Genomic DNA, 12,374 nt, shown 5'->3' on the forward strand with positions numbered 1-12,374 from the left:
GAGTGTGTACTGTCTCTTTAAGAAGTGTGAACCTGCCTCTGACGTCATCCTCATTAACATAACATCTTCTTCTTCTTCCTCTTTGATTTCCACTTTTCATCTTCTGACCGCTCCAACCTGACGATTTAGAAATGGCGCAGCAGTTTGTCCAGACTAAGATTAAAGGAGATAAAGTGGTGCTGTTCATTAAGCCCACTTGCCCCTACTGCGTTATGGCCAAAGACGTTTTGTCTAAGTATAAATTCAAGGGGGGACATCTGGAGTGTGTTGACATCAGCGGCCGCGGAGACATGGACAAGATGCAGGACTATTTCCTGGAGCTCACCGGATCTCGCACGGTAAAACACACTAAAAGTTGCTTTGTCATAGTATAAAACAGAAGTGTTACTTTTTAACAGCCTGAAAACACAAGTTTACGTGTGTTTATGTAGTAAAATGATGTGTTGTAGTCCTACCTTTGAGAGGAAACAAGCGAAGGTAATTTTAACGTTTCATTAACGTTTTATTAACGGTTAATTAACGGTTATTAACGTTTTTTTAAACTACCGGAAGTGTAGCTTAGTAACGGCTGTGTTTGAAACTGACATAACTTGTATCCTAGCAATGTTAGCTTGTATAAGCTGTGAGAAATACTTATTTGTAAACATTTCTGATTCATTTGCGGGTTGTTACTCATTTATTTTGACTATATTTCCCATATTATAACCATAAATGAGGATGAAATCAAGAGCAACTGCCCAAGAAGCAACCCACTGCCTCATGTTTGTGCCTTTTGTGTAGCAAAAGTCAGAAAATAACAAGATTATTGGAAATGTGCTTGTGTTTTCTGCATGATTAGTGTATAATATGGATAAAATCCTGCCATGGTGTTTGCAGTAGTGTAGTGCTATTCCTACTGTATTACCACACTGTAGAAACACTACATTATAAAAACTCAATGAAGAAAAATGCCCCCTGTGACTGTTATACTATGATATATTAGATTATTATTACTCATGGATTAATGTAAAAGCAGCATTTTATTGCTGTAGTTGTATTTAGCTATGATAAATCCTTTTTTGTAAACATTTCTGATTAATTTGCGGGTTGTTACTCATTTATTTTGACTATATTTCCCATATTATAACCATAAATGAGGATGAAATCAAGAGCAACTGCCCAAGAAGCAACCCACTGCCTCATGTTTGTGCCTTTTGTGTAGCAAAAGTCAGAAAATAACAAGATTATGTAAAAAATTGCTTGTGTTTTGTGCAGGACTAGTGTATAATATGGATAAAATCCTGCCATGGTGTTTGCAGTAGTGGAGTAGTATTCCTACTGTATTACCACACTGTAAAAACACTCCATTACAAAAACTCAATGCAGAAAAATGCCCCCTCTGACTGTTATACTATGATATATTACATTATTATTACTCATGCATTAATGTAAAAGCAGCATTTTATTGCTGTAGTTGTATTTAGCTCTGAGAAATACGTATTTGTAAACATTTCTGATTCATTTGCGGGTTTTTACTAATTTATTTTGACTATATTTCCCATATTATAACCATAAATGAGGATGAAATCAAGAGCAACTGCCCAAGAAGCAACCCACTGCCTCATGTTTGTGCCTTTTGTGTAGCAAAAGTCAGAAAATAACAAGATTATTGGAAATGTGCTTGTGTTTTGTGCAAGACTAGTGTATAATATGGATAAAATCCTGCCATGGTGTTTGCATTAGTGTAGTACTATTCCTACTGTATTACCACACTGTAGAAACACTACATTATAAAAACTCAATGAAGAAAAATGCCCCCTGTGACTGTTATACTATGATATATTAGATTATTATTACTCATGGATTAATGTAAAAGCAGCATTTTATTGCTGTAGTTGTATTTAGCTATGATAAATCCTTTTTTGTAAACATTTCTGATTAATTTGCGGGTTGTTACTCATTTATTTTGACTATATTTCCCATATTATAACCATAAATGAGGATGAAATCAAGAGCAACTGCCCAAGAAGCAACCCACTGCCTCATGTTTGTGCCTTTTGTGTAGCAAAAGTTAGAAAATAACAAGATTATTGAAAATGTGCTTGTGTTTTGTGCAAGACTAGTGTATAATATGGATAAAATCCTGCCATGGTGTTTGCAGTAGTGTAGTACTATTCCTACTGTATTACCACACTGTAGAAACACTACATTATAAAAACTCAATGAAGAAAAATGCCCCCTGTGACTGTTATACTATGATATATTAGATTATTATTACTCATGGATTAATGTAAAAGCAGCATTTTATTGCTGTAGTTGTATTTAGCTATGATAAATCCTTTTTTGTAAACATTTCTGATTAATTTGCGGGTTGTTACTCATTTATTTTGACTATATTTCCCATATTATAACCATAAATGAGGATGAAATCAAGAGCAACTGCCCAAGAAGCAACCCACTGCCTCATGTTTGTGCCTTTTGTGTAGCAAAAGTTAGAAAATAACAAGATTATTGAAAATGTGCTTGTGTTTTGTGCAGGACTAGTGTATAATGTGGATAAAATCCTGCCATGGTGTTTGCAGTAGTGGAGTAGTATTCCTACTGTATTACCACACTGTAAAAACACTCCATTACAAAAACTCAATGCAGAAAAATGCCCCCTCTGACTGTTATACTATGATATATTACATTATTATTACTCATGCATTAATGTAAAAGCAGCATTTTATTGCTGTAGTTGTATTTAGCTATGAGAAATATTTATTTGTAAACATTTCTGATTAATTTGCGGGTTGTTACTCATTTATTTTGACTATATTTTCCCATATTATAACCATAAATGAGGATGAAATCAAGAGCAACTGCCCAAGAAGCAACCCACTGCCTCACTTTTGTGCCTTTTGTGTAGCAAAAGTCAGAAAATAACAAGATTATTAAAACATTTGCTTGTGTTTTGTGCAGGACTAGTGTATAATGTGGATAAAATCCTGCCATGGTGTTTGCAGTAGTGGAGTAGTATTCCTACTGTATTACCACACTGTAAAAACACTACATTACAAAAACTCAATGCAGAAAAATGCCCCCTCTGACTGTTATACTATGATATATTACATTATTATTACTCATGGATTAATGTAAAAGCAGCATTTTATTGCTGTAGTTTTATTTAGCTATGAGAAATACGTATTTGTAAACATTTCTGATTCATTTGCGGGTTTTTACTAATTTATTTTGACTATATTTCACATATTATAACCATAAATGAGGATGAAATCAAGAGTAATGAACCCACTGCCTCACTTACGTTACCTAACGTTAGCCTTTTGTGTAGCAAAATTAAGTCAGAGAGTAACAAGATTATGGAAAAATCTCCTTGTGTTTTGTGCATGACTAGTGTATAATATGGATAAAATCATGCCATGGTGTATGCAGTAGTATTCCTACACTATTACCACACTGTAAAAAATACTCTATTACAAAAACTCAATGCAGAAAAATGCCCCCTATGACGTTATTTTCTTCATACTGTCAGCCTGAATATACCTGTATTTACACTCTGTCTGAAATTGTCCGTTTTAGTGCATTTTGACAGAATTGCAACAAGATTTCAACAGAAAAAGAATTGCGTTGCTGGTTAAGTTTGGGTCCATGTGTACTTCCTGTCAGCTGATGACATTCACATACACTGCAACAGGAATAAACTGGAATAAATTTAGAATGTTAACGTTTAAAATTATGTCAAGGGTCTCAATATTGTATATTCGTGACATCACAAATGGGCAGAAATCCTGACAGCTTTTTTCAAATGCAGAGTTTCTGAATACGGGCTGTGTGTATTTCCCTGTGGATTGAGTGTTTCGATACTTTTACAGTATTTATATAGGACTTAGGCCTGCTTTATAATAAAAAAAACATTAAAAATCTCACTTTTTTATAATATGGGACCTTTAATGTATTAATCTGATGATTATTTTGTTAGTTTGGTTGTAATAATTCAGAAAATAGTGACCAAATCCCATCACAACACCCAGAGCCCAAAGTGATAACTTCACAATGCTTATTGTTGTCCAAACCTCAAAATTAAATTCTATATTATTATTAAATTATAAAAAAATAAATTCAAATAATTATAAAGCAGCAAATCTTCACATTTGAGAAGCTGGAACCAGGAAAATATTTGCATGAAAAATGACTTAAAGGGAAAATTCGTCACCTTTTTATGTGGATGTCCAATCAGTGCTGATGGTAAATGTAGTCTACTGAAGAAATAAATTCCCCAGTGTGTGCTATATTGACAGAGAAAGCTGATCTCTCCTGCTCATGGAGCCGTGCCTGCACGTACCAGAATGCATTGCACGCGACTACATTACACAGGGGGTCTCTTTAGTTGGATAAATAAACTAAATAGATTCACAAAATGTAAAATTCAGCTACGAAAGCTGAAGTAGCACTCTGTAGTTCTTCCTTGCTTCCAATGACGTCACTGGATGAGGAAGGACAACAGATTTTGCAGTTGTGCCCCAGAGACACAGAGAACATCAGCAAGATCTGCAGGTGTTTGTCACTCTATATCCCTAACTCAGATAGATGGAGATAAGGTTGAACATTTTCCCTTTAAACGACCTTATACACCAGCTGTAATAGGGGTAATTACTATGTTATCAATAGTAGGCAGAATGTCTTATAGTAGACAAATGTGTATTGTCTGATCATCATTTCGTCCAACTCTATGCACAACACTGAAAATCGATGACTGCATATGTATCAATTGCATCCCTGCTTCTCTTGTATTGATTTGAACATAGGTCCCACGGGTGTTCATCGGCGAGGAGTGTGTCGGAGGCGGCAGCGACGTGGCGGCGCTGCATGAGAGCGGTAAACTGGAGAGCATGCTGCAGTCTATCGGAGCCCTGCAGTGACCCGCTCCAGACCTCCAGGTACAGGACACACACACTCCATGAATAAAATAAATAAATAAATAATCTATAAAGTGAAAGACAGAGTGTCTGGTAGTGGACAGAAGGTCCACTCTGTAATAGCAGGCAAGAGAGCGAGTCATTAAGTGCATAAATTAGTACCAGTAAGCTCTCATTAGTGTAGAAATAAATGAATTACAGGGAATAAGATGCCCAAGGTGGTGCTCAAAGAGATAAGAAGTAATTGCTCGGTGGTAAAGACAGGAGTAAAATCTGCTCTAGGCCAACGCTGTATCACATCCTGATGGAAACGTACAGATGGGTGACAAATTGAAGGAAACGCCTCAATAAATGAGCAAGGAAACATAATGAATGCAGATGCTTCCACGCAGCACAAAACAATGTTATTCATCAATGCTGTGGCCTTCACACCAGATCTCAACCCAAATTAACACCTCTACAGGATTTTGAAACATGTTATACAGAGATCAGGCTATCAGGCAGACTATTTAGTATGCCAGAAAAAATATTTAGTATGTTCCAATACATAGTATGTCAAATGCAGTATGCCAAAAATATAATGTCCTACTACATCCGCATTTTGCAGTATGCAAGCCAGTATACTTTTCTGGCTATTATGACCCACAATCCTCTGCGCAGCGGACATAGAGAGGCGAAGTCCCTCCCCTTCCGGTGGACCACCATGGGACCTTATTTCGGAAAAAAATACGTGCGGTTGTCAACAGCGAGAGACAAATATTTTTTTTGATTCCGTTTGAATTGTGCCATGAATCACAAATATGATGTTTGTCAATTTAAAACATCATTTTGGAATGATCCGATGAGATGAATTTGAAAAATGAGAAGAGCCTTCTGTGTGTGCCCTCTTGACTTTACTCGTCGGCTTGCTTTCCTCACTTCTCTTCTCGTTCACTGATTCGTTTAAGCTGAGCAGTCCATCAAAGTGATTTCTTTCACCTACGTGCTCCGCCACCAATTCAACATGCTGAATCGGCCGAAAAACCCGGGCAGACTAGAGCCGACGGTGCGGGACACGCCACAAAAACTAGGTCGACAGACACTCACAGACGGCCCTAAACTGTCTGACGCGTGACGGTCGGCTTGGTGTGTCAGGGCCTTTAGAGTTCTGTGTGTTTTGTACGTAACCTGGCTGCAAACATATTTCCCTGTAAGGGACAATAAAAATACTTTAAAGTTTTAGGGTCAAAAAATTAATGCTGTATAATAAACATACATGTGTACAAACAACAGAGCGCAGACATTCATCCAGTCTGTTCATTCTAAAACATGTCTTTATTTAAAGTCAGACGTCGTGTTATATACAGTCTGTACAACACTGTCTCCACACACTGGGCGTGGATGCAGCACTGGAGTACACTTTGTTTTACAGTCTAGTCTTTCATCTGTTATTTACTCATTTTCTTTTTAAGAGTAGATTGGGATTTATCTGAGGATTTCCTAGTAGACATACACACACCGTGATTGCTGTGGTGCAGCAGCAGGTTAAATATACACCAGGTGGTTAAATTTACCAACTGATATCATCTGTACTCTGTCAAAATCTCACAGCTTTCTTGTACTATATATACACAGCCTGCTGCTACACCTCTGCTAAAGTACTGAAAGAACTGGATACAAATACAGTTACACACTGTTTGTTGACTGTGAATGACTGATGCTGATCCACGGAATAAAAAATAGCTGCAAAATGTCACTATTGATCTTTTTTGCTTTCATTTTGTTGACTGTTAATCTAAGTTGTTCTGTCTTCTCGCACACGTTTTTTTTTTTTAAATAATCATGCACCTTTTTAAGTAAATACCAGTGAAACAGTAGACTGTAAAACAGCGTGACCCAGTTGTCTCTACTCTGAATGTAAAAAAAAATAATCATAATGTCATAATCATGTCCACATACTGTATAGTTTACAAAAATAATTGCAGCACCAATAAATCATAATCTCGTTATGATTAAAAACAACCTCTGAAAAAAAAAAAAGAATAGGATAAAATAACTATTGTGTATCCACCCAGAGGCATTGTGGTTTTTAGTGTACCAACTTATGTTCATGATATGGTTGTTTTTTCCTGTATCTTTATACCACTTCTGTACACGTAAATGCTACAAAAGGTTTTTGCCTTTTTTTATGTGACAGACAGAGACAGACCATTATTATTTGTTATTGCAAATAGATATGGAATAGTTTCAACATTGTATCATATTAACCTGCAAAGGAAGTAGTGTAAAAGTCCAGGTCGAAATTAATTTTAAAAAATACATTGATTATTGTTCTGGATTTGGTTTTTTAGATTTTTTGATACAGGCAATGTGTAGTTTAATTTGAAAATTTAATTTCCAGCCGTCTCTGAGTGAAAGTGAGACGGCCTCTTTTGACATGGACAACGACGGAAATGTATTCCATCTCACATGGTAATAAAATCAGTCTGACAGTGCGACACTCACTGATGTTGCATCTGAAAGAATCTAATACAAGAATTGTAATTAAATTGGTCCTGCTCGTCTGCTAAACTGAGTTTCTGACAGACTACAAATGAAAATGAGCGTGACTGTGCTACCAGCAGCATCACCAGTCGCTTTCCACTCTGCCCTCGGTGTTAATGTAGGTCATCGCTCGGCTGAAATACTGATTGAGCCGCAAATTAGAGGCTCAAGAGTTATTTCAGCTTAAAGGGATAGTTTGGGTGTTTTTAAATAGGGTTGTATGCGGTACTTATCCATAGTCAGATTATTACCTACAGTAGATGACGTCGCGTTTGGAGATGCAGACAGGACTTACAGCACGGAAGCAAAGCAATGTAATGCTGTGGACGGGGCCGGCAGCAAACATACTTAAGCCACGTAAAAGAAAGATTCACCTAAAAAAATCAATATCAGTTTAAGTGTACGCTATATTTTGAGTATTTTCGTCACTTTACCTTGCCGTCAGACATCCTTTTCCGATGAAAACTGAAGCCATTGTATCCATCTATGCTTTCGCCAAAGCCACCAGACTCCGTTGAAAAAAACAGTAATTTTACTTCGCAGAACATGGGAGTTGCTGATCTACCGCTGCCTCGATTGGTTAGTTAGTTTGTGCTATTGTGTGTCTTTGGTGAATCCAAACTAACCAATAACACACACAAGCTAACCGATCAAGGCAGCAGTACACCAGCAACTCCCCTGATCTGCAAGGTCAAATTACAGTTTTTTTTTCAATGGAGTCTGGTTGCTTTGGCGAAAGCATAGATAACGGCTTCAGTACCCATCAGAAACATAGACTATATAGCTGTCTCATGGCAAGATACCGGCGAAAAAATTCTAAATATAGCGTACACTTAAACAGATTTTTTTTAGGTGAGCCTTTCTTTTAGGTGGTGTAAGGGGCAAGTTAATTGGAGGCATCTACTTTCCTGCCAGGTGGCTCCACCCACTCCCATTTGGGAGAATTAGGAGCAGGTGTGGGGAGCCAAACACCTGGAGCTGAGCTCCTCATCAGGGGATAATTAATGACAGTCAGCAGAGTTCATGTGGTGTGGCACACGCTGTGAGTGCTCCGTCTCTTCTCCCCTAGATCGCCATGGTGAACCTTTGTTATATGTTGAACCGGTAAGTCGGCTAGCGGCCCGGCTAAGGTAGTTTTTGGTTTGCCTGTTATGTGGTAAGGGCTCCTGAAGGAGCTAGATTTTGAAAACCCTGTTGACCGTTAAGCTGACTATGTCTTTGATTGCTGTACTTCCACTATTTTCCCTGTTCTCCGCCCAGTCCTGTTACAGTGGCTAAAATATGTTTTGCTGCCGGTCCCGTCCACAGAAGTACTTTGCTTTGTTTCCATGTCGGTACTCCTGTCTACTTCTCCAAACCAGGGGTGTACCGACCGCCATCTACTGCAGGTGGACCACCATGGGACCTTATTTCGGAAAAAAATATGTACGGTAGTCAATGACGAGAGACAAATATTTTTTTGATCCTGTTTGAATTGCGCCATGAATTACACATATGTTTGTCAATTTAAAACTTAATTTTGCAAGTCAAGAAAGTAGCAGTTTGTTGTAAAACTGGTGAAGTATCAGACTGTGAAAATACATAATTAGAAATTAAAAAATATGTCTCGCCGTTGACATATTTTTTCCGAAATAAGGTCCCATGGGGTCCACCGCCTCTATACACTGACTATGGATCACCTCATGCAACCCCACTTCAAAACACTCAAACTATCCCTTTAAGCAATGCTGCATGTGCACACGTTCACAATTTTTAGATCCAACAGGACACAGATGCATCATGGGCCTTTTAATGTAAGACGGAGCAGTCCAGCGTACAGGAGATACTCAGACCTCTCCAGGTGTTGGGTAGAGAAGAAAACACTTCAGCACAGTTTCCTTCCTGCTTTTTCGAACTGAAGTCATATCACTGTAGTTTGGTCTGCACATGATCCTGGCCTGTTTTCCAACAGATGTGTGGTCATTTGATATATCTGGAGCCATTTTGAGTCACTGTTCATAGTCGAAAATCCTCCATTTTGCATCGGCCAATATAAATATAATCTTTCACAGAGCCCCTGGTCAGTGGCCAGCTGGTCATTTTAAATTCATATCAGTCATTTTGTATTGCCCATGATGGAATAGTCATCACGCAAAGGATGCACAGTCTTTCCTCCAGGGGAAGAGGCGTGTCACAGCTCGACAACGTTGTCCTATTGGTTAAGGAGTCTCATGACCTCGGCAGCAGTGTCCCTCAGAATCAGCCTTTCATCCAGGACAACAAACAAGTTCATCCGTCTGTTTCTCCACATGTTGATGACTCGTCTCACTCATTATTTTCTCCCTGGACCCTCCTCTGCTCTCCCCCCCCTCCCCCTGTCTCCCACATATTTTAGGCATCCAGGTGGGGTCACATGACTATGCAGCGGGACTTGCGTAGTTTGCGCCGCCGCTGCTGGTACTCGCTGAGCTCCTGCAGGTAGCCTCTGGACGGCCAACGTAGCCTCTCCACCTGCTCGCGCTCCTCCTCTGGAACACAAAAGCAAATCAACTGTAATTTACTGCCATATTCACTGTGCCTGGCACACACATACATAACCAAACACATACACTAACAACTGCTTGGATTGCTGCCATGAACAACAAGGCTGAAATGTCTGATAAGATTATGTTTACACCAACAAGCAACAGAAGACCAGCGGTGATCGATCATGTGCTGTCTCCTTATTGTGGCCTTTGACTTTGCTTGTGCCCTTAAAGTACCCGTCCAATGACCTTAAAGGGTTGTTGTGTGTATGACTAATGATGACAATAAAAATGTGCTACTGCTACTAACCGGAGCAACGTTGCTGTTAATCTTTAACTGTGCCTATTGAATGCATATGATAACTGTGAAGCAATGACAGGTATTATATACAACTCAAGCATAAACTTATAGTATTGAGCATACTATAAGGAAGCATAAATCTGAGGTGCTATCTAATACATAAACACTGCCATATTGTGCGATATGGCAGTATAGCATAAAACAGTGGTTCCCAAAGTGGTGCCCGGGGACCCCCAGCGGTCCTAAACGGGGTTCCAGGGGGTCCCCAGCAAAAAGGGGAATCATTTATTTACATCCATCCATAAGTAACACAATGACCGAATGTATGACAAAAATCAGCAAAAAGCCTATCAGATGGGGGACCCTGGGACAAAATCTTATCAAATAGGGGTCTGTGGTCTAATTTGTGTTAGTTTTGTAAAAGTTTGGGAACCACTGGCATAAAATACAGAGGTTTTCGTAGGTGTCTAGAAACAGATGTTCTCAAAACTCCAAAAATAGAAAGTTTGACATTACTAGTGTTTCCTTTTTAATTCACAACTGATTCGTGGACACCTTGATTACACCTCCATGTATTTTATAAACTTGGTTGTCCGTTTGATAAAAAATGAGTACCTCCCTACCATCTGCAGCACTTATCTGAGACAGAGGGAGCCTAACCTACATTTACTGCGTGGAAGAGCACAACAGATCCTGAAAAGCCCGGAGGCACTTTGACTTAATCATTTTTAAAGCGAAGTCTGAAGCCCTCTAAACTGTTGAAATCAGCAGTTTCATTTTGCTATCACTCTGTGCAGCCATTTCAGTTCCCACAACCATCACTTACAAGGCTTATTTGAATTTGTCAGACGTTTGCTTACTGTACATGTTTAAAAAGTGCACACACTGACCTGAGAGCTCCAGGAAGTCGGGTTTGTGACTGAAGATCAGGTAGTTGTTGGCGATAAAGTGGAGGAGCCAGACGTACAGCTGCTCTGCATTGTGGCACTGAGAATCAATTCAAACACAGACATTATGTCGAATAACAATGATTCTCTTGAGAATGAATGCTTCTCGGCAGATAAACATGAATATCTGTTGCAGATGGAGGCCTAGGGCTGCTGCGAGTTAAAAGATTAAGCTTGCCACAGAGAAATAAAAACATTGCATTGGGCAATGTTTTTGACAAACAGCAAGATTTCTTCTATACACAGCATTTGCATTTTTTATGTCTGAAGGAAATGCGACATTATAATGAACAGTTTACACAGACAAGCCATCTCCTGCAGGTCTGCTCATGTTCTCAATTCATCTCTCTCTTACACTCGAAGCTGCACTGACCTTTGCTCGGCGGAGAAGTCGGATCACGCTGATGCCCGTCGACGACAGCTCTCTACTGGGCATGCTCTGAAGGTAAGCGCACACACACACCTCACACAGATGCTGCAGACGTTTCACCTGGTACATCTCGGCGCAGACCAGCACGGCCATGGCCTGCAGCACACTGGCTGGACACACAAACACACACAGCACCGACTGATATATATGCTGTACACATGCATTGTTATAACATCATGGAGATTACATTTTGTTCCAGATTTCTACAATAGTTGGACACATTTTTAAGCGTGTATGTCTCCAGAGTATATCAAAGGATTTAAAACGCTCCCTGAAGTAAAGAAAGTGTTTTTATGATTATTGGTCCAAATTATGTTTTGGAACAGAGCCACACCAAGGGGATCGCCTCAGGAAGCTTTAAACAACCGTATCATAATAAAATGAGTTTGTGTGTCTATTTCACACAAAATTAAAAGTCCTATCAGTTAAGGCACATCCAGCAGAATTTTTAATTGATAATAAACTTGAAGTTGGGTTATTTGCACAGCACAAACAGAGTAGAAACACAGGGTGAAAAGCACATTGGCATGGTTGAACGCTGGGCCCTCAGTATAAAAAAATGATATCTTACAGAGAGTGAAAGTACTATAAAAACCTGCATTAATGAATACTTTTATACTGTATTAAAGCCTCTGTACACCCACACAGATGTTTTCAGTTGTTCTGGCTGATTAGACCTCTGCTCAGGTTGAAGCAGAGGTTCAAAGCTTTGGCGGGCCAGAGCTTTGATGGGAATCTCCATCAACCAATAAGAATGATAAAGGTGTCATTTGT

General features: G+C 39.0%; 2 protein-coding genes and 2 long non-coding RNA genes across 5 annotated transcripts in view; 2 read left to right on the forward strand and 2 right to left on the reverse strand.

The window, feature by feature from the left end:
- Positions 1-517, reverse strand: part of LOC141763025 (uncharacterized) — a 15,940-nt gene extending 15,423 nt beyond the window's left edge. Inside the window, exon 1 of the long non-coding RNA XR_012592979.1 lies at positions 456-517. This is a non-coding gene — a long non-coding RNA (uncharacterized LOC141763025). The remainder of the gene's footprint in view (positions 1-455) is intronic.
- On the forward strand, positions 64-10,231 carry glrx (glutaredoxin (thioltransferase)). The gene is made up of 3 exons (XM_074626970.1): positions 64-338; positions 4,785-4,916; positions 9,793-10,231. Exons 1-2 carry the CDS (start codon positions 132-134, stop codon positions 4,896-4,898), a joined length of 321 nt encoding a protein of 106 aa, XP_074483071.1. The 5' UTR covers positions 64-131; the 3' UTR covers positions 4,899-4,916; positions 9,793-10,231.
- The window catches only part of rhobtb3 (Rho related BTB domain containing 3), a 35,361-nt gene continuing 29,177 nt past the window's right edge, over positions 6,191-12,374 (reverse strand). The window contains exons 11-13 of the mRNA XM_074627067.1: positions 11,544-11,710; positions 11,114-11,210; positions 6,191-9,925 (exon numbers count right to left, since the gene is read on the reverse strand). Of these exons, the coding sequence (XP_074483168.1) occupies positions 9,807-9,925; positions 11,114-11,210; positions 11,544-11,710 (383 nt within the window). The 3' untranslated portion in view covers positions 6,191-9,806. The remainder of the gene's footprint in view (positions 9,926-11,113; positions 11,211-11,543; positions 11,711-12,374) is intronic.
- Positions 11,219-12,374, forward strand: part of LOC141762954 (uncharacterized) — a 33,158-nt gene continuing 32,002 nt past the window's right edge. For both annotated transcript variants that reach the window (XR_012592954.1, XR_012592953.1), the window contains exon 1: positions 11,219-11,615. This is a non-coding gene — a long non-coding RNA (uncharacterized LOC141762954). The remainder of the gene's footprint in view (positions 11,616-12,374) is intronic.

Source organism: Sebastes fasciatus, chromosome 1, assembly GCF_043250625.1.
Source record: "Sebastes fasciatus isolate fSebFas1 chromosome 1, fSebFas1.pri, whole genome shotgun sequence".
Taxonomy (NCBI): Eukaryota; Metazoa; Chordata; class Actinopteri; order Perciformes; family Sebastidae; genus Sebastes; species Sebastes fasciatus.